The sequence below is a fragment of the Mauremys reevesii genome, linkage group 20 (genome assembly GCF_016161935.1).
Source record: "Mauremys reevesii isolate NIE-2019 linkage group 20, ASM1616193v1, whole genome shotgun sequence".
Classification (NCBI taxonomy): Eukaryota; Metazoa; Chordata; order Testudines; family Geoemydidae; genus Mauremys; species Mauremys reevesii.
Genome location: NC_052642.1, coordinates 2,776,431 through 2,796,731, shown reverse-complemented (window position 1 = coordinate 2,796,731; position 20,301 = coordinate 2,776,431). Strand labels below are relative to the sequence as shown.

Below are 20,301 nucleotides of genomic sequence, written 5' to 3'. Positions count from 1 at the left end.
CCAGTAGGTACCTCTGCAGTACTCTCTACAGATGCTATGGTGGGAAGTTTCCCTGGTTTGTGTCCCTTCCAGTTGATCTTCATGAAGTTAACTCCTCTTGTTTGGGTCAAATTCCTCTGACTGAGTATTGAGTTCTGATTGCAGACATTTCTTTTCTACGGCTCAGGTCATTTGAGGCCAATAAAACTGACCTCTAGCCAACTCTAGTGTTTCTTCTATTCCCATGTGGTGCGTATCTTCTCATGGATTCTTTATAATGCTGTCTCAATGAGTGTAGGGAATCACTAGCTATCCTAAATCTTCTCTTTTCTGAATCTTTCTGTACAAACCCCCATTGGACATGAAAAACTTTGACCTTTCTCGTACGTATAGACAGGTCTTATATTTCTCCTTCTCCTCCTCAACCCTGACTGGGCCTAGGGCCAGACTCCAGGAAGTGAATCACTGCAAAACTTTCCAATTAATGGGAATAGAATCTTGGGCATTTGTCCTTCCAAGCTATGGTCTTGGTGTTTGAAACCCTTGTGGTATGCTGAGTCTTCCCCAGGATTGTCCTCCTGAGACCCAGTTTGTACTCTGTGCATCTACGTGATTGCTTTGCTGGCTGTCCTCGTCACACAAATCCTCCAGCAGGCAGCTTTGCTGTTGGTGCACTAAACTGGGGTTAGGTAAGTTCTCACAGTCTTGTACTAAATGATCTTGCTGTCCACAGTAGACACACATCCATCCTTTTGTCTGTCTTAGTACTACTGGCTTACTAGTTCCCTCAGGCTTCTCAGGGGTTAAAATGTCCTGAATTGGCTGGAGCAGGCCTTGGCCTAGTATCTGCTACTGAGCCAACTGCTGCTGCAGAGGTTGGTCTTTCCAGTCTATCTCAGAACTCCTCACACTGCTACAGGGTGTTCTTTCCCGTTCCTTCCCCCACTGCAGGCCAGCTTTACTCAGGAGTGGCCCCTTGTCATCCCAGCGCTCTTTCTCCATAGATCTCCCGTTAAGCAAGAGCTCTTCATAGGGAAAGTTTCTCTGTTGACCCTATGGATCCCGAGTATGATTTGTGCAACAGCCTAATTCGAACTAGTCTTGTATATCCAAATCCAGTTCTGTATCTTCTGTATCAATCCCCAAGAGTTTCTTGGACTAATGAATGTAATCTAGTGAGTTAGAGCAGTGAGACTGTAAACCAGGACACCTGCGTTCTATTCCCAGTGCTGGGGGAAGGTGAGGCCTAGTGATTGATAGATTAAGAGCTTCTAAGGACAGAAAGGACCATTAGGATCATTTAGTCTGGCCTCATGCATAACACAGGCCAAAGAGCCTCACCCATCATTTCTGCATCAAGCCCTAAGTTATAGACCAATCAGAAATGATCTTTTAAAAAGCTGTACAGTCTTCTGTCTGGGGAGAGATGTGGGGCTGGGAGTCAGGACACCTGGGTCCTATTCTCAGTGCCTCGCAGGGTGCAGAATCTAGTAGGTTAAAGCAGTAACTCCTGGGTTCTACTCCCAACTGGGGGAGGCAGGAGTGCACACAAGGCAGGGCAAGCAGGGGCACTCCCCCTGACCCCTCAATAAATGTCAGGGGCACAGAACCTGTCCACTCCTGGAGCTGCGGTTGTGGGGAGGGAAGAGTGAGCTCCTGCTGGGGCCTGGGCGGGTGTGATTGCAAAAAAAGAGGTCAAAGGTAAATTTCTGTGCACTCCCCTGCTGGGAGGGAAGTGAGGTCTAGTGGATTGGAGCAGGGGGACCTGGGAGACAAGACTCCTGGGTTCTCTCCCTGACTCTGGGAGGGATACGGTGTTTAGTGCTTAAAGCAGGAGACTAGGACTCAGCATTCCACACAACAGAGGAAATGTGAGTGTTAAGGAATCTTTAGACGCCCACAATCACAGGACATCTGCCGGTCTGTAACACTCAGTAGAGACCATCAAAACCAATCCCTCCTGCACCTTTCAGTCACAAACGCCCCATCCTTCCCTTTAAGAAACCCACAAAAGAAGAGCTTCCTGCCCCGTGCAGAGTCAGTCTGTGCAGACTGCAGTGACTGTGTCAGGGACCTGGCCCTGGACAGAGATTAACCCTTAGAAGCCACATCCCACCAACACGCAGGTAAGAAGGTACCAAACCCCTCAGCCCTGCCTCAGGACATCGGAGGCTGGATCAGTACTGGGAATAGGCTCTATGGGGCCCTTGCTGGTGGTCTATAGGGAGCTGGCTGGTTCCGTGTTGCTGACCCGTCTTATTTCTAGCAGCTAAATCATGGTAGCAGGAGCCAGAGACACATGGAATGTTTTCTGAAAAGTATTTTGTCAGCAATTTCTGTAGTTGCCACAGGTACATTATGAGGCCATGAATGGGAGATTAGGGAGGGCAAGGCAATGGGGAACAGGAGGGCAGGCAGGGCTTGGTGATTGGAAATGGGAAGGGAGACAGGGTTGGGTGTTGGAGACCAGGTGGGGAGATGGGAGTCAGTCAAGGGGCAACCAGAGGGCAGGTGGGGTCAGGCAAGAGGGAATGGGAGGGGAGGCAAGGTTTGGGGAGGGGGAATGTGAGGGGAGGTGGGAGCTGGTGGGGCCAGGTAAGGGGAAATGGGAGGGTAGATGGAGGTTTGGAGGGTGGGGATGGTGGTGGCTGGGTGATGAGGAATGAGAAGTCAGGTGTCAAGTGAATGAGAATGAAAGTGGAGATGGGAGGGGAGGTGTTTTCACCTGGAAATGGCCAATGGGCAGGGAGGTGTCTATGAGACAGTCTCTCTTAAGCCGTGGCTCATTCTGTGAAAAAGATTGAGAAGCCCTAATCAAATCCATAGGATTGGGGTTTATTTTAGCAAACTTGGGTTTAAAATGTTAGTGCCAATTGCTCTGAAAATTTGAACCTCTCAGAGCTCTGCCTTGGTCCTGGGATGCAGAGGGGAGTTTATATATTTCCTCAGTAGCTTGTGAGACGTTTAGAAACCCTATAGACACTCACTTGCCTTCATTAGGACGGTATGGATGAAGATATATTGTGGAATGATTTTAGAACATATTAGCTAGTTGAGCTGGGCAGGAACCAAATACTTCATTTCTCAGGAAATGCTGTGATTATGAAAAAGAATTCCACTCTGAACTGAAACACAAATAAAAACATTCAATATTTCCAATGAAAGAAAATTCTGAATTTTTTTTTTTGATTTAGGTCATTTGAAATCTTTTGTTTCAACTTTGACCTTTTAAAATGTTAACATTTTTATATGCAAAATAATGAATTTCATTTTTAAATAAAAAATTGAAAGATTCCATTCTGCAAATGTTGAAATGCTTCACTTTGTTTTGTTTTCCAAAAGGAAATTTTATCAAAAACAGGATGTTTTTCTAGATATTTCGCTTTCAACTAAAACACCATTTGTCCCTGAAAAATCACTTTGATGAAAAATTTCCAAGAAGTGTAATTAGCGAGCACACGCTAAGAAAAGCATTCACACACTCTAGAGTAGACCGGCAATTTGTCCTTTGTTTGGCCATCTTAGCACTTTCTAGAGTTATTAATAGAGCTAACCTAGAGTTTGTGTGTGTTATTTACAACTTGCTAGCTAAACCCCCAACCTTTTACATAGGTGCTGGAACTATGGGTGCTGGGGGTGCTGCTGCAGCCTCTGGCTTGAAGTGGTTTCCATCATAAACAGGGTTATAGTTTGGTGCAATGGCTGTCAGCACCCCCACTATACATTGTTCCAGCATGCCTGACCTTTTATCCTCATGAAAATAAGCTTTCAGAGCCATGATATTTGTTCTTTGTTCGGTCAGTACAAGATCTGCACTGCCTGAACCCATACCTAGATGGCAGTCTATGAAGCAGCATTTATTCATAATCCAGTTCTCCTGGACACGACTCACATAATCTTCATGGTGGCCTATAAGAACATAAGAAAGAAGGTCAGACCAAAGGTCCAAGTAGGTCCCCCATCTGTCTCATCATCAGTGCTGGCCAATGCCAGGTGCCCTGAGGAGTGAATCTAACAGGCAATGATCAATGATCTCTCTCTCCTCCCATCCCCATCCATCTCCTGACAGAGAGGCTACAGAGGCTCCATTCATCATCATCCTCCATAATAGCCATGGACTTAGCCACCTTAGCCACCATTAGTCTTTTTAAACATTGTTAAACATTGTATAGTCCTACCCTTCCCTCCCCTCAGGTAAGGAGTCACAAGTTGACTGTGCTGTGAAGAAGAGAGAACTTTTTTTTTTTTTTTTTTTTAAACCTGCATTATATTAATTTTTTGACCCTTAGTTCTTGTATTATGGTAAATAATAAAATAACTTTTCCTCTCCTCACTTTCTCATCATCATTTTATTTATATATATATCTCTATCATGTCCCCTCTCTCTCTTTCCAAACTGAAGAGTCCTAGCCTCTTTAATCTTTCCTCATATGGGACCCTCTCTAAACCCCTAATCATTTTAGTTGCTCTTTTCTGAACCTAGCCTAGCCTTCCTCTTGGGCATGGTGGTAATGGCTGGATCATCCTCATCACTGGCTTCCAGGAGAAGAAGACAGTCCCTCCTATGTGGTTCCTTAACATGGCCATTGCTGACTTCTTCTTCACCTCCTTCCTACCCTTCAGAGTTAGCTACCTAGCCTTGGGCTTTCGTTGGTCCTTGGGCAGCGTGATGTATAAATTGACCATTATTGTCACCTCGCTCAACATGTTCACTAGGGTTTTCCTCCTCACAGTCATCAACGCCAACCACTGCATCTCCATGGCCTGCCCTGTATGGTCCCGGAACCACAGGTTGCCCCGTCTGGCTTCTTTGGTTATTCTGGTCATATGGATCCTATCCCTTGCATTGAGCTTGCAGTACCGTAATCTCTGGGATTCCATGAGCTCATCTTCAGAATGGAACGTCACCTCTGGCAATCTGCACAGTGTCCAAGAGAACCTTTTTCTGAGAAAACAAAGGATGATGGCCCGTGTTGCTATCCACTTCCTGGTTGGGTTCCTGGTCCCATTAGCCTTGATCATCACCTGCTACATTCTTCTAGCTGCCAAGCTGAGAAGCCATCTCACTCAGTCCAGGAAGCTCCTCAATGTTCACCTTGTCTTGATCTTGATCTTTTACCTCTGCTGGCTCCCATATCACGTCTTCTACTTCCTGCAGGTCTCAGGTGATGCACTACATTCAGTGATGGAAAAATCCCTGGACATGGGCATCCTCTTTGCCGATGGCCTGCTCTATTTTCACAGCTGCCTCACTCCCATCGTCTTCCTTTCCATGGGCCAGGAGTTCATGGGCCGCAGGGAAAATGCATTTAATACTAAAATGCTGTGCACTTGGCAGGAGAGCCAGCTGAATAGGGGAGAAATGTTCAAGGGGAGATGGGATCCATTCACAAACTATATGCTAGCTCAAGATAACGAGCTTCCTAAGTGTGTTGTGTCCCCCTATAGTAACTGAACTGTACAAGAAGATGACAGCCTACTACTACTAATAAACTTAGGTGCTTCTTAACATCTGTGCTTAAAGTGTGGTGCTGAAGGTGCGAGATTCAATCCCTGCTGATGGCACATGCTGTGGGGGGATCACTAGACAAAAAGGGATCTAAATTCATGACCAATATTTTTCATACAAAATGGCTGGGCCTGCAGCACTTGGGGCACTTGACCACAGGCCTGAGCTGACGGGCGTCTTCCCATCGAAATCAGTGGGGACTGGATCAGACCATTGGCATCAAACCTTGCTCAGAATGCTTTGCTATTGCACCACGAAAATGCTGGTCTGAAGCATTCTCTGGTGTTTGCTTCCCTGCTGATTTTCTAGGCTCAGTGTCGACATCTAATAGCCTCACAGAACAGCTGTGGTGATTTTCTCCCCGTGACGCTCTCATTTGAAATGATTTGCAGTGGCTCTGGGTTGGGGATGGTCTGTCTTAGCAGCAGCCCTTGTGGTTCAGATGTGGTGGCCACCTAGTGGCTAGAAGGAAACAAATCCCAGTGTCCCAGAGTCTAATCCTGCAGCTTCCCTCGCCCATGTGAGTGTGCGTCAGGCTCAAAGCCCAGCCCACAGTGCAGTTCAAAGACAAGAGCTGGACCAGACGAGCCAGGAGAAAGGTCAATATGCAAGAGGGGCGCTGCGGACATACACGCTCTATTTCCCCACACGGACATACAGGAAGATGGTGCTGCAGGTATATGCACAATATGCTGCAAAGCAGATCTCGCGGCTCTAGGAGAGCAGTAGGGTCTAAGGATTAGAGCACAGGGCCTGGGAATCTGGACTCCTGGGTTCTATCCACCTTTGGAAGGGGACTGGGATCTAGTGGGAGACAGCAGAGGGCGGGGGTGTCAGGACTCCTGGGTTCTCCCCCCATCTCTGAGGGAAATGGGGTCTAGTGGTTGTGAGGGGCGGGTGGGAGTCAGGAGCACCCGATGAGACTATTGAGCAGCAGCCACAAGGACCATGGGAGCCCAGAGTGTCTGTGCTCTTTACTCTCTCCAGCAGGCTAAAGCTCTTGTTCTGAAGTGATGCCCGGTCAGACTCTAAACAGGCTCCTATTGTTTATTGACTGGACAATTCACTTGGTTTTTAAGACTGGGAACAGTCAGTCATTAAGAGGAGGAAGCAGGACCCATGGCTCTTATCAGCATGAGATCGGTGCCTGACAGAGAGGAACAAGGGCAGACAGAGAGAACAGACTGTCAGGTGTGTGTGTTTTCAGAAGAGCTCTTGCATGAAAGAGTTGTGCCAATATAGCAATGCCGCTGGCGACAGGTGAAAGGTGGGGTGTCCAGCGAGGCAAAGAGGGGCTTCAGTAGAAGCTCTTTGTTGTACTTGGGTTGGGTCCTGGTTGTGGGAGGAGAGAGAGAAAACAGAGGCCCAGATTCTCAGGCCTTCTCTAGACAAGAAAGATACATTATTTGACCAATGGTGGGACTTTAATCTGAGTTAGTTCTACCATGAAAACCCCTGTGTGGAGGCTCTTGTTTCCATTCAAATCAGGTTTATGTTGCGTTATCTGAACTGAAATACACCCCTGCTGAACTGAAACAAATATCCACCCGTCTGTAGCACTGGTTCAACCGACTCACTTGACGTTGCTCTGTCTCTCTTCGGTATTACGTGGCCCCTGACACTGCAAATTTTGGAAGGGCTCTAAAACCTCGTGCTTAGGGATTAACCCAATGTCTAACTGTTAGGGATAAGGATGAGACTTTCATGGGGGCAGATTCCCACATCGGCTAATGTGGGGTTCTTACGCCTTCCTCTGTTGCAGTGGGTGCTGGCAAGGGCCGGAGATGGGATACTGGAGGAAATGGCTCTAGGTCCTAATCCAGTTTTGCCAGTCCTTTCCTCTGGAAAACCCTTTGTGATTTGCTAGCGGGGGCCAGGAATGACGGACATTTCTGGGGAGGACGACCTGAGAGCCCTGGCTGGGAGAGGGAAGTGCAGGGGAGCATTAATTGGGACTGGGAGACTTGGATAACTCTCAGCCTTCACTTGCTATTCTTTTGTCAGCCAGCAAACCAGTAGCTGAGTACAACCACTGGAAGCCTACTCCACCGATGTCTCTGCTGTACATAAAGTCTGAGAAAGCTTGGGAGCGCCTCTGATTTATTACTTGCTACATTCATGCCTCCAGGGGTGGCTTTTGGGACTCAGGTTATGGAGGGAGCGTTGTCCAGTGGTTAGAGCATTAGCTTAGGACTCAGGACACCACAGCTCAATCCCCTGCTATGCCACAGACTCCTGTGTGGCCTCGATTACGTTATTGAGCCGCTCTGTGCCTCAGTGTCCCATCTGTAAGAGAGGGATAATAGCACTGCCCTTCCTTGCAGGGGTTTTGGAGGTTAAGGGTATGAACGATTGTCAGATACTTCAGCCTTGGGGGGCCATATCTTCACGTATGGTAGACACATCTCCAGTGTGGGGGGCAGGCCTTTCGCAGAGGGAAAGAAGAAATGTTCATGACTTCAACGAGACAATAAGGTGGCAGGAATTGCAGGCTACAAAGTCTGGACAATGATGGGAGGGTAAAGACAGACTTGTTGGTTCTACTGGACCAGGGCCGGCTCCAGGGGTTTTGCCGCCCCAAGCAGGAGTGAGGGACCCTCCGCCGAATTGCTGCTGAATCCCTGAAAGTGCTGCCCCGCTCCGGAGTTGCCGCCCCAAGCACCTGCTGGATAAGCTGGTGCCGGGAGCCGGCCCTGTACTGGACAGAGCCAGTGGCGCAAGATGCTGGGCTTGAGCAAGGGGGGTAAGATCAGACTCATTGGCCCTGCAGGGCTAGGGATGGGATATTTGATTAGTTGGCAGAAACCGTGGGCATGGGGATTGGGCAAGTGTCATAAACACACAGCTAAGGGTGGCATAAAATCCCTCCTTTCCCTGTAAAGGGTTAAGAAGCTCAAATAACCTGGCTGGCACCTGTCCAATACAGCCCTGGCAGTCCGTGGCAGCTCTCCAGGCCCAACTGACTGGGCAGATCTCCGGGGGCAGCTCCCACCGGTGCAGTCTGTCAGCACCAAGGAGTGGGTTAGAGAGAAGCCAGGATGGTAGCTGCACTAACTGGCTTCGCCACCACCTGCTAAGTGGCTCCTAAGCCTCTTGATTTTGCAATCTTCTACTTCAGCAGCTGAACTGGTAAATTCGGGTCACCAGGAGCTGTCCAGTTAATGCCTGGGCAGCATTTTAACAGCACAGGTAACAGCCTCCTGTTTCTTCGACAAATGCCCCATTGTGCATTTTCAAACACGAGAACATTGTTATTTTACCACCACCTTCAGGGCTGCTCTGGGGCCTACTGGGCTGCACGGCACCCTATGGGCCACTCTGCTGCCCAGAAAAGGTTGGACTGAGGAGTCCCTCAGCCCCTCCCACTCCTGCCCCCAGAGAGCCCCTACTCTGAGAGCTGTGCAGGAGGGCAGTGCAGGGCTTTGGGGCCCTCCTGCCCTGGGGACATTGCAGGCACTCCATGGTCCTCACACATCACGAGAACAGTGGGGGCCAGAATCCAGCCTGGTTCTTTCAAACTGAACACAAGTCCCTTTCGTCTCCAAAAGCTTCAGCCTGAACCATAGAAGTCAGCATGAGTGTTTGCCATTTACGTCAATGGGGGCAGGACTGGGCCGTAAGTTTGAACTTTCGCCATTTTGGTGTTACCCCGTCACACACACACAGATCCTGTTGTACAGGGGTAGGGAAATGCATTTCTTTTACCCTCCTATTATGTCAGAAGTAGCTACAGGGATTTTGCTCCAGCTTGCCAAAAATATTCACCTACTACAGGCAGAGACTGGGCCTCAAAAGAGTCAGCCTCTAAAGAGAAAAGTTTAGGGAAGTTCTGAACATTATAGTGCAAACTTTCTGCCTCCTTTAAGCAAATGATCATGAGTGGCACAGTTCATGTGGTGAACAGTTTACAAAAATAAAGCTGGTTTACTCCAGAATGCTGAGAAGAACCAATTCTCAAAACTCTTCAACCTGAGTACGGCTGTGGTCAGTGGAATGGCCGTGGTCTCAGGAATGGGTGGATTTACACTCTGTGAAGCACGAGGGACCTTGTGAGTGAGGCTGGATTTCTTTTCTAAAGCTAAACCTGTAGTATGAATCTCAATGGCTGGGAAAGACACCGTTCCAGTTCTGGCAATCCTCCAGAGACTCCCCCTCCCCACAGTGCAATCATTCTTAATAGCCGCTGGCCTCCTTAGAGGAAGTTGGTTAGCAGTTATAACTGAATATACAGACGATGGTTTCTCAAGTGGGTTGTTTAAGGTCTTTTGAAAAAAACGGAACAGTGTCGCAATTGTTGTTAGCCTTTCCCTAGCAAGGCCACTTACTGGACCTTGGTTCTCCTGGAGCATCAGGGACTAGGTCTACACTGCAAAAAAACAACCCCCCCAAACCCCGACCCTTGCAGTGAGTCTCAAGCAGCTCACACTGTAGTGGAGACAGTCCCACTTGGGCTGGGGCTCGGGCTGGAAACCCCGCCGGGGACGGGGGGGCTCAGAGCCCACACTCCAGCTTGAGTGGGAACGTTGCTATTTTTAGTGCTGCAGTGTGAGCCCCGCTAGCCCAAGTCCGTAGACCCAAGCGCTGAGATTTGCTGCTACAGAGGGTTTTTTTCAGCCTCTCAAAAGACCCCTTTAACATGGTGAAATGTGCATGGTACGAGGAGCCCTAGACTCTTGTCTTCACTTGTGCGCTGTTAATAATTCTGTGCCTTGCACAGCTAGAGCTGAACAAATCATTGATGTTTCAGTTCAGTGGCTGGACAGAAAATCCCCCCCAAATTCACTGAAATGGAATCGTTTCCGTTTTTCTTGACAAAACGAAAATATTTAATTCAGGTTGAACAATGACATTTCAAAACAAAATGCCTCAAATTGCAATGACATTATTGACATATTTTAAGGGTTTTTTTCCCAGCCAAACGTCTTTGATGACTGTGCGGAAACCTTTCGATTTGAAATGTCATTGTTCAGCCAGAATGAACTTTTTTTCATTGGTTTCATTTTGTCAAGAAAAAACTAAAAAAAAACCCAACCCCATTTAGGTTCAAACCGCGCTGAATTTTGGGGGGATTTTCTGTCCAATCACTGAACTGAAACATCAATGATTTGTTCAGCTCTAGCTGTGCAAGGCACAGAATTATTAACAGTGCCAGGTGAAGACAAGAGTCTGGAGCTCCTTGCACCATGCACGTCGCTCTGCTCAAGGGGTCTTTGGGGTGGGGTCGTGGGTGACAGTCACTCTTGCAATCATTGGACCTTCACATTTACCTAATGGTGAGGTCAAGTGCGACAAGTGAGTTAAAGTTCATGAAATGTCACAATAACCTATAACAACAAATGCTGATATAAAAAGGACTGTGTTAGTACACACAAAAAGGCCTCCTGATATAATTCAAGGCTGTGTTAAGATTATGCCTGGTAAATGAGAACATGGTGGGATTTGAAATCAGTGACCCAAAACTGGTGTGCTGGAAATTGTATCTAAATTGGTGACTAACAGAATGGGCTGTTCCACCCATCACTCCCTTTTGGGGTTCTTAAAAAGATCAGCCTTTGGGGCGAAAACGAGCAGTCTGCTAACAACCCCTGCACTGAGCTTTACTGTCCTGGTTGCCACCCCACCCTCTCCTGGGAGATGACATCGCTGGGCTTTTGTGGTCTTCATCCTGAGAGACGTCACGAGCAGACTGGGCCAGAGAGAGGGATCCAACTGACATCATCACCTCCACTGGATCTGGCTAAATCCCAACCACCACCTGGGATGTAAGAGAGACTTTGTTACCTTCCCTCCCCACCCACCCCATGTCCTTTTCCTTCCCTAACTGATTTCTTCTCTTTGTACCCCTCTCTTTTTTCCTTCCGTCTACTAAGAGTCTGGGTTAGCCAGCCTGCACTGCCCCAGCACTGCCACGGTGCTGTCAGACTCTGGCCATAAAGAGGCAGCTAAAAGCTATGTCCTAAAGAGCCCAATGGTCATACGAGTTTGCCAGGTCTTGGAGTGGCTGAGAAGACCTTCTGTTGTGCCTCTATTTCTCCAGCAGTGAGGGTGCAAGTGAGTCAGTGCTAGAGACAGACGCTGCATTTTCTCTTTGCCGTTCTTTTCTCACCCCTCCTGCGCATGTTTCTTGTTTTATCTTCTAGGAAATGGGATCGGACTTTAACAACAGCAGCAGCAACAACAGCTCCATCTATTTCAACTGACTCTTCTCTATCCCCCAAAGGACAGTTACTGCCATTTTTAATGCCATCTAAGAGTCTGGGGGCGGGGGGAGGGGGATGTCCCTTCTAAAAACTCCCGCCAGATAAAGCAAAAGGGAACAAGGGATGTTGCGAAAATGAAAATCTTGCTTAATATTTTACATTTCAGATGCTTTAACTGGTTTTTTCTTCTTTTCTGTCTCTAATTAAATGTGTGTTTGCAACGGGACGGAGCAGGCCGAGTTCTCTGTATAGCAAACCCCAAACCATGTTTAATGTTGGACAGTTAACACTTCTGACATTTTTGGCCCATATAGTCCATCTAAATTAATACCACACCACTCCCATTTGTTCTATCCATCCCCTGTCCAGACACTCCACACTGCCAGATGCTGGGAATGGATGACACGGGATGGATCACTCGACAATTGCTCTCTTCTGGTTCTTCCCTCTGAAATGTCTGGCACCAGCCGCTGTCTGAAGACAGGATATTGGGGTAGATGGACCTGGTCTGCCCCCGTGTGACACTGGCAGGCCAAATGCCAGCCTTTGCCCAGGTTGCAGGCAGTAGCTAAGAACTGACAACCTCGCAGCTGGAGACCAGACCAAGTCACCTGGATATTAGTTTTGCTCAAAATAGGTATGAATCGTATAAGAATGTATTTAGTGTTTAGCCTTTATGAAATGCTTGCATGTGTTGCTGACTGCATTACTCTCACCTGGAATGTCTATATCCCATGTCATTAGGTAATAGTTAAGTGTTTGCTTTGTAACTGTAAACCCCCACAGTCGGGAGAGAAACATGACCAAGTGTGAACTACTAGTTTGCCACAGGAGGTGTTATAACCTGTCCAGCCAAAGAAGGCCCTTAGACACCAAACTAACCATGGTGGAACATCAGAGGATATTGCTCCCCTCCACCCATGAAGAGGAGACGCGCATGTGAACTCATCCCATCATCTTGAACTCTGGGGGAAGGGATAAAAATCCCTGACAAGAAGAGAAATTGCATCTTTTTGGCTGTTTGAACTCTGAAGGGCCAGAGACTCTAAATTGAAGCCAGAGATCCCCAGCCTCCTGAAAGACACTTTGAATAGACAAATCACTACAACTCTGTCACTCTGAGGATTTAGACCGTATCTCACTGGTGTGTATACATTTGCTTGCTTGACCCAGTAAATAACTCTCGTATATTCCTTTTTCCTGGTTAATAAACCTTTAGATAGTTTATTACAAGATTGGCTCCAGGCATTGTCTTTGGTGTAGGATCTAGAGTAACCTGGGGTAGATGATTGGTCTCATGGACCCTGAATATGGTGTAATTTTTGGTGTAAGTGACCATTTTTCACTACATCCAGTTCGTCAGGGACAAGATAGATTGGAGAGTCTAAAGGGACGGTCTGTGACTTCATCATAAGACTGTTCTAGTGATCCAGGAGTTCACATTTGTTACTGGTTTGGTGAAATCTAATTATAGAACACACCACCGGCTTGGGGGGGTCTGCCCTGCCCTGAGTTAGGCACTCGCAGTTGTGAGCCACGCCTGACATTGTGATACCCAGTATGGCTGTTCCTATGTTCAGGTTGCTGACCTGAGCCCCCCCCCAGGCAGTGCATGGGCTGGGCTAATCGGTCACTGAAGGTATGGCTACACAACAAAGAAAAACCCATGGCTGGCCCGTGCCAGCCGACTCGAACTCGGGGCTTATTCCTTGCTGTGTAAAACACACAAACTCACTGCCTGCTGGCCCATGTCTCGCAGCCTCGGCTGAAAGGCCAAATGACCAATGGGACCCCCTTAGAAGAATTAAGGGGAAGCAGGGTGACTTGTCAGTGTGTGTGGGAAACATGCTCTGCTGCTCCCTGTAAGTAAGGAGTAGCCTTGATTCACCAGGGCTGTTTCACCAGCACTAAATCCCCATGTCGTTTTAAGCTGAAGTTTATTGTTTTATGCAAATTATTTGGAAATATACAAGTTAGATTGAAAAAATTGCATCAAATGTCCGGCATGGTACTGCACAAAACTTGTTGTCTCTGTGTCTGTCTGGAGTTTGTGTAGATTGAGGCAGGGAGCATGTTTAAAGAGTCCATTGCACACCGTGGGTGCTGAAGAAGCAATAATAAATAATTATACCTAGGAGAAATCTGTCAGAGCTGAGCGTTAGCTGTCTATGGATCAGCACACGCTGGCCGGTGGGTTACAGATGGTTGTTGTGCAGTGTTTGTTAGTAGCAGGTGCAGGTGCAGGACCCTTGCCATGCTGGACATGGTCTGTATTTTAGTGCCATATTCAAAGTATTGCTCATCTAAATGGTCTGGCACCCAAACCATGATGGTGAAGAGGTGCAGGCCAATCCAGCGGTGTTCTCCTCCTCCTCCTAGCCTGGGGCTATCTCAGCATGGGGAACCGCCTTCACTAAGGGACACACACAGACCCCAAATAGAAACACTGTGCCGTTTTTTTCCTGCTGCATTGCTGTCTGTATTGTTGGGGTGTCTAGCATGTTTAAAGCCTGACGTTCCCATGACGTTCCTGACGTTCCCATCCCTTCAGCTCATGAGACCAGAGAATCCCCCAGGGGCTAGGCAAGACGTCGCTGCTCTGGGAGTGTTGCCACGTTTCCTGGTGTCACCTCAGCCTGTATCCAGGGCCGGTGCAAGGATGTTTTGCACCCTAGGCAAAACTTCCACCTTGTGGCCACCCGCCCTGAAGCGTCCCCCACGTGGCAGCCCCCCCTCCCTGAAGCGTCCCCCCTGCCCTGAAGCGTCCCCCACGTGGCAGCCCCCCCCCTCCGCCCTGAGGCGCCCCCCCAAGATCCGGCTGCCACAGTCTCTGCCAAAGAAAATGGCGCCCCCCAAATCCCAGCACCCTAGGCGACCGCCTAGTTCGCCTAAATGGTTGCACTGGCCCTGCCTGGATCAGTCCTGATTCTATTTTGGTGGAAATGGCAGCAGTGAGGGCTCTGGGGCTCAAAGTGATGTTTGGCAGACAGGTGCCCCAAACCCAAAGGGAATCTCAGTTGCCTGCTCCTGCAGAGTCTTGTTCTCTGGGCAGCTCCTGGGAGAAGTCCACAATGGGCATGGACAGGAGCTGTCAGGAGACAAACTCTTTCCCAGAAGATCCAGTTCTCATGGACCAGGCACTGGTTTTTAGTGGGGTTTAATAAGTTCTTCAACTGTCACATTCACGCTTACAGTGGTGGCACAAGGGGGAAGCCACCTGGCTACTCCAGCAGCATTTGACTGGCTTTTGAATCTCAAGATTCAGTTACAATTCCAGCCCATTGCTTTTCAAATGCCATATGAAAGAATTCAGAGTAGCAGCCGTATTAGTCTGTATCTGCAAAAAGAACAGTGGCACCTTAGAGACTAACACATTTATTTGGGCTTACGAAAGCTTATGCTCAAATAAATTTTTTAGTCTGTAAGGTGCCACAAGGACTCCTGTTCTTCATATGAAGAACAGACTTTGTCCTTGCGTAACACATATAGCAGCATAGGCCAGTGGCATCTTCTAAAGACTGATCATCATACAAGGAGCAAGGATATGAGAGTGCAAAGTGAACGCACAGATAACAGGTTGAGCCATCTGCCAGCTCAGCTGGTTTGCGTAAGAACGGTCGTGGTTGTGCAACTCAGCTGCGGTAACACACAGGGACATTCAGGCTCTGTCTTGCCATGAGCTGATTTTACTGTGGATTTTGCTAAAGCACTTGGTCCAACGCCTCCTGCGAGAAGATGAAGAATGGTTTCGGCTAGTGCAGGAATAATACAGTCTATTAGTAGGAAGACAAGACCCAAGAGCGTGGAGCGGAGGAAGGACAGGGCTAGGTCCAGCATAGGAGGGACGTGGCACAGACCCCCCCAGGGACTGGGGGGGGGCAGCTTCAGCATAAAGAGTCAGGAACAGCAGTGAGCGATTAACAGAACTAATGGGGAAGAAAATGCCAGACAGTCCCTGGGGTCATCCCAGCCCCTCAACCCTGCCACTAAAACCACCCTGCGAGTCAGTCCAGCCTCGCCCTGAGAAAACCGACAGAATCACTGCTTAGCGCTGGGCTCCCTCCAGCCGGGCATAGGGTGAGGGGTGGAGCTGCCCCTTCGGACTCACTGCCAAGCGCTGGTTGCACACACCAGCCAGGGCGCACCAGGGACATGGCCCCTGAGCCTTGGTGCGTTCAGGATGAGGCGTTGGGAGGTGGCAAGAAGTGGGCAGAGCTTTTTCTTGGCCCTGCCCAATTCATGCCAACTGGGCGTTTCCCACAGCCTGGCCAGTCCCGCCCAGCAGGAGCTGCCCCTGCCTGGAGATAAAAGTGCAGGTGTCCAGGCTGCCATGGGAAGAGGAACAGAAGATGGCAGGTGAGATGCTGCAGGTTTAATGCTTGTATGTGCTTGAGCAGAACTGCTGCTAAAATAGCGCGGTTGTTAGGAGCGTGTGCCGGGAGCTGCTTGTGGAAAGCTCGACTAAGTCCCTGCTACTGGTGCTTCGCACTGTCTGTGTGGCAGCCTCTGCTGCACGTGCCCTGTGCTAGTGCTGGGCACTGTCTCTGCTGTGTGTCGGGCCGGCCGGCTGGTAGTAACGCTTGCCTGCCTGGGCAGCAGGGTGTTCAGCTGAGCCAGGCACTGAACCAGGGATCTGCTGTTTCACTGGTGGGGTCGGGGCAAAGGGAAGCAGCCAGAGATCTGAGTTGCTTGGTTGTGTTTTCCTTTCATCCATTGTTGTGCTTGTGAGGCTGCCAAGCCCTGTCCCCCCAGCCCAGGGCCTGTCCTCTGGGTGTGTTGGAATAGTCTCACCAGTCTGGAGCAGCTGCTGCGGGAGAATTAAACACCATGGCGAGGGCTGGGCGGGAAAGGAGCTTTTCAACAGTCTGACATTTTTCCTGGCATGGATCTGTGACAAAAATCAAAAGCTTGAACATTTTCAAAAACCAAAAATAAGAAAAAAAAATTGGTTTTTTGTCAACAGAGACATTTTATTTTTATCATTTGGAAACATTTTGTCTTGATTTGGACTCTTTCCTTTTTTTAAAAAAAAACTTTTTTAAGTGTAACGTTACTCAAATTTTAAAATGAAAAGTCATTTTTAACTAAAAAAACCTGAAACTTTCTATTCTGACAATTTCAAGCCTTTTTTTAATCTTTCTTTTTTTTTAAGCCAGGTGTTTTCTCAAACTTGAAGCTGTTTTGAAAACAATTTGTTTAATCAAAAAATTCCTGACTCACTCCAGTTATCACCAGTGCTGCCCACTTAGAACACTCAGGATTCATGTGTCAGGCTTCAGAAATCATGAGATTGGCTTAAAATAATAATACACCTTTGGCTTCTGATTCCGGAGCTTTATTCTGCACTCCTGTCATGTTTTCAAGCTTTTCTCTACAACAATTAGTGTAGAAATTTACACCTTTTCTACCTCACAGGACAGCTGAGATTCTCAGATAATCACATGACTCAGGAGCTGGGGCTAGGAAAAGCAACAAATATCATGAAAGTTGGCAGCCCCGTGCAACGCACACCTTTCAGCCATAGCTGTGCATTGCTTGTGTTTGGCACCATCACTGACCTGACTTGGCCTCCACAGAGAGCCCTGTACACTGGCTCTGCAGGCCTAAAGGACATGCAAAGCCAGGGTATAGCTTGGTGCAGGGGGGGCAGCATGGCCCTACACCTCTCTTGGCTCAGCCCGAGGCCCAGGGGCCTGCTGGGTGGAGATCTAAGGGAAAGTGGAGGTGTGGCCAGAGCACACTGCTCCAGATAGTCTCTGCTGCTCGATGGCTCCATATGGAGCAGTTGCAGCACCGCATCAATTAGAGCAACCACTGGGGATCTCTCTGGTCCCTGGCCACCTCCACAATCTGGCAAGCACAAAGTGGTGCTCAGTGACCTCTGATCCCCAGAACTAGGGTAGTCTGGCACTAGCTAGTCGCCAGCAGCCCCTCTGCGGTGGGGTGAACGCCACTGCGTGTTCCTGACTGGAACGGCTCCTGTAACTTTGAGCTGGGGATAAGGACACCCGCCCCGGTGAGTGGTCCCCAGAACAGCAGCTCTGGGGACTCCTGTGGGATCTGTGAATTCCAGCTTCTGTGTTACGCTGCTCTAGCAAAACCTGTGAATTAGTCCCACTGTTAAAATCCTGCTCTCCCCATCTCAGCAGCTCTGCACACTCTAAAGTGCTTAATGCAATTAATAGCGCTGGCTGGGAATTATGCAGACAGAAAATACAGGTTCTACAAACATTGACATTTTCCTTGGGAAATCTTCAATTTTGCCCAAAATTTCCAATTTTCTATTGGGAAAATCAGATTGTAAGATTTCATTCTGGGTCAGCTGAACACAAATCAGAATGTGTCATTTTATTGACCTGACCTGAAACGTTTTGTTTCAAATCAGTTAAAAACCCCACTCAGTTGCATTTTGCAAGTGCATTGCCTTATGGGAGCTGTATTCTGGGCCCCATCGTATTCCCCGAGTTGGGCTCCCTGGAGGACGACATCACTCACAAACGTTGGTCAGATGGGGCCACATGGAGACAATGGAGGAGAATCAGCTGAGCATGAGCTCCCAGTGCAACATGGTCACAAGGGCTAATGTAATGTGGGTCCCCAAACCTTTGACGATGGTCTCCCCCCTTTCCCCTGGCCATGCCCCCCTGCCCCCACCCCTCCTCCAAGGTCCTGCTCTTTGGCTGAGGCCCCACCCCCACTCACTCCATCCCCCCTCTCTCTGTTGCTCCCTCTCCCCACCCTCACTCACTTGTTCATTTTCACCAGGCTGGGGCAGGGGGTGGGGTGCAGAGGGGTGAGGGTTCCAGCTGGGGGCATGGGCTCTGGTTTGGGGCTTGGGGTGAGGGATTTAGGGTGCAGGAGGGTGCTCTGGGTTGGGAATGAGGGGTTTGGAGGGCAGGAGGGGGGATCAGGGCTGGGGCAGGAGTGTGGGGGGAGGCTCAGGGGTGCAGGCTCCAAGCAGTGCTTACCTCAAGCAGCTCCTGGAAGCAACGGCATGTTCCCCTTTCCGGCTCCTATGCGGAGGCATGGCCAGGTGGGTCCGCATGCTGCTCTGTCTGCAGGCACTGCCCGTGCATCTCCCATTGGTCACGGTTCCTGGCCAATGAGAGCTGCTGAGCCCTGGGCTTGGACCACAGGAGCAGGGCTGAGCATGCTTCCAAGTTTGAGCAGCCAGCTCCAGCCTGACTCACAGCACCAGTGTCTCTCTGGAGCTCCTGCGTGGACATCTCTGCAGAGAGAGGGGCATGAGAAATACCCCGACCGTTGGCTGTGCAGAGGGACTCTGCTCCCGGAGCCTTCCCCAGCGACCCCCTACCTTGTGCCTGGCCAGGTCCGCTGCCCCGTCCATGCCCCACCAGAGTTACCTGCAGACGGGGAAGGAGGGTGGCTCAGTCTTTCTCCTGCTAGACCTCTCCTGGCCAATTCTTATTCTAGCCTCTACATTTTCAGAACTGAGCCTTTTACAAGTCACTCCTGCTCCACAGGAGGGGATCACTGCCGTCACGGCTCCTCAGGGAGGGATGGACACAGGAGGGGACTGCTGCCCTCACAGCTCCTCGCGGAGGGATGGACGCAGGAGGGGATCACTGCCGTCACGGCTCCTCAGGGAGGGATGGACGCAGGAGGGGACCGCTGCCCTCACAGCTCCTCAGGGAGGGATAGACGCAGGAGGGGATCGCTGCCCTCACAGCTCCTCAGGGAGGGATGGACACAGGAGGGGATCGCTGCCCTCACAGCTCCCTGGGGAGGGATGGACATAGGAGGGGATCGCTGCCCTCACAGCTCCTTGGGAAGGGATGGGTGCAGGAGGGGACCGCTGCCATCACGGCTCCTCAGGGAGGGATGGGCGCAGAAGGGGACCGCTGCCCTCACAGCTCCTCAGGGAGGGATGGGCGCAGGAGGATCGCTGCCCCTCAGGAGGGATAGACGCAGGAGGGGATCGCTGCCCTCACAGCTCCTCAGGGAGGGATGGGCGCAGGAGGGGATCGCTGCCCTCACAGCTCCTCGGGGAGGGATGGACGCAGGAGGGGATCGCTGCCATCACGGCTCCTCAGGGAGGGATGGGCGCAGAAGGGGACCGCTGCCCTCACAGCTCCTCAGGGAGGGATGGGCGCAGGAGGGGATCGCTGCCCATACAGCTCCTCAGGGAGGGATGGACGCAGGAGGGGATCGCTGCCATCACGGCTCCTCAGGGAGGGATAGACGCAGGAGGGGATCGCTGCCCTCACAGCTCCTCAGGGAGGGATGGGCGCAGGAGGGGATCGCTGCCCTCACAGCTCCTCAGGGAGGGATGGACGCAGGAGGGGATCGCTGCCATCACGGCTCCTCAGGGAGGGATGGGCGCAGGAGGGGACCGCTGCCCTCACAGCTCCTCGGGGAGGGATGGACGCAGGAGGGGATCGCTGCCCATACAGCTCCTCAGGGAGGGATGGGCGCAGGAGGGGATCGCTGCCATCACGGCTCCTCAGGGAGGGATGGACGCAGGAGGTGCTCCTGTGGGACACACCACTGAACGCAGAGTGGAAGTGACTTAACACAGCAAAAGGGTGTGATGAAATGAGCTTTTCTGCTGTGGTCACCAGATAATAGCAACAGGACGTACCACCTGAGCAG

General features: G+C 50.0%; 2 protein-coding genes across 2 annotated transcripts in view; both read left to right on the top strand.

The window, feature by feature from the left end:
- Positions 1-3,814: 3,814 nt before the first annotated feature.
- On the top strand, positions 3,815-5,434 carry LOC120387541 (chemokine-like receptor 1). Its single transcript, XM_039508456.1, has 2 exons — positions 3,815-3,928; positions 4,463-5,434. The coding sequence occupies exons 1-2, from the start codon at positions 3,815-3,817 to the stop codon at positions 5,432-5,434; spliced, it is 1,086 nt and encodes a 361-aa protein (XP_039364390.1).
- Positions 5,435-15,968: 10,534 nt separating this feature from the next.
- LOC120387580 (myeloperoxidase-like) overlaps positions 15,969-20,301 on the top strand; it is a 48,855-nt gene continuing 44,522 nt past the window's right edge. Inside the window, exon 1 of the mRNA XM_039508504.1 lies at positions 15,969-16,044. Coding sequence (XP_039364438.1) covers positions 16,038-16,044 — 7 coding nt within the window. The 5' untranslated portion in view covers positions 15,969-16,037. The remainder of the gene's footprint in view (positions 16,045-20,301) is intronic.

Coding starts and splice junctions, on each gene's coding strand:
- LOC120387541 (XM_039508456.1), top strand. CDS start 3,815: ATGGCAGTCTATGAAGCAGCATTTATTCATAATCCAGTTCTCCTGGAC. Junction 3,929..4,462: donor AGGTCAGACCAAAGGTCCAA/GTAGGTCCCCCA, acceptor TTCTGAACCTAG/CCTAGCCTTCCTCTTGGGCA.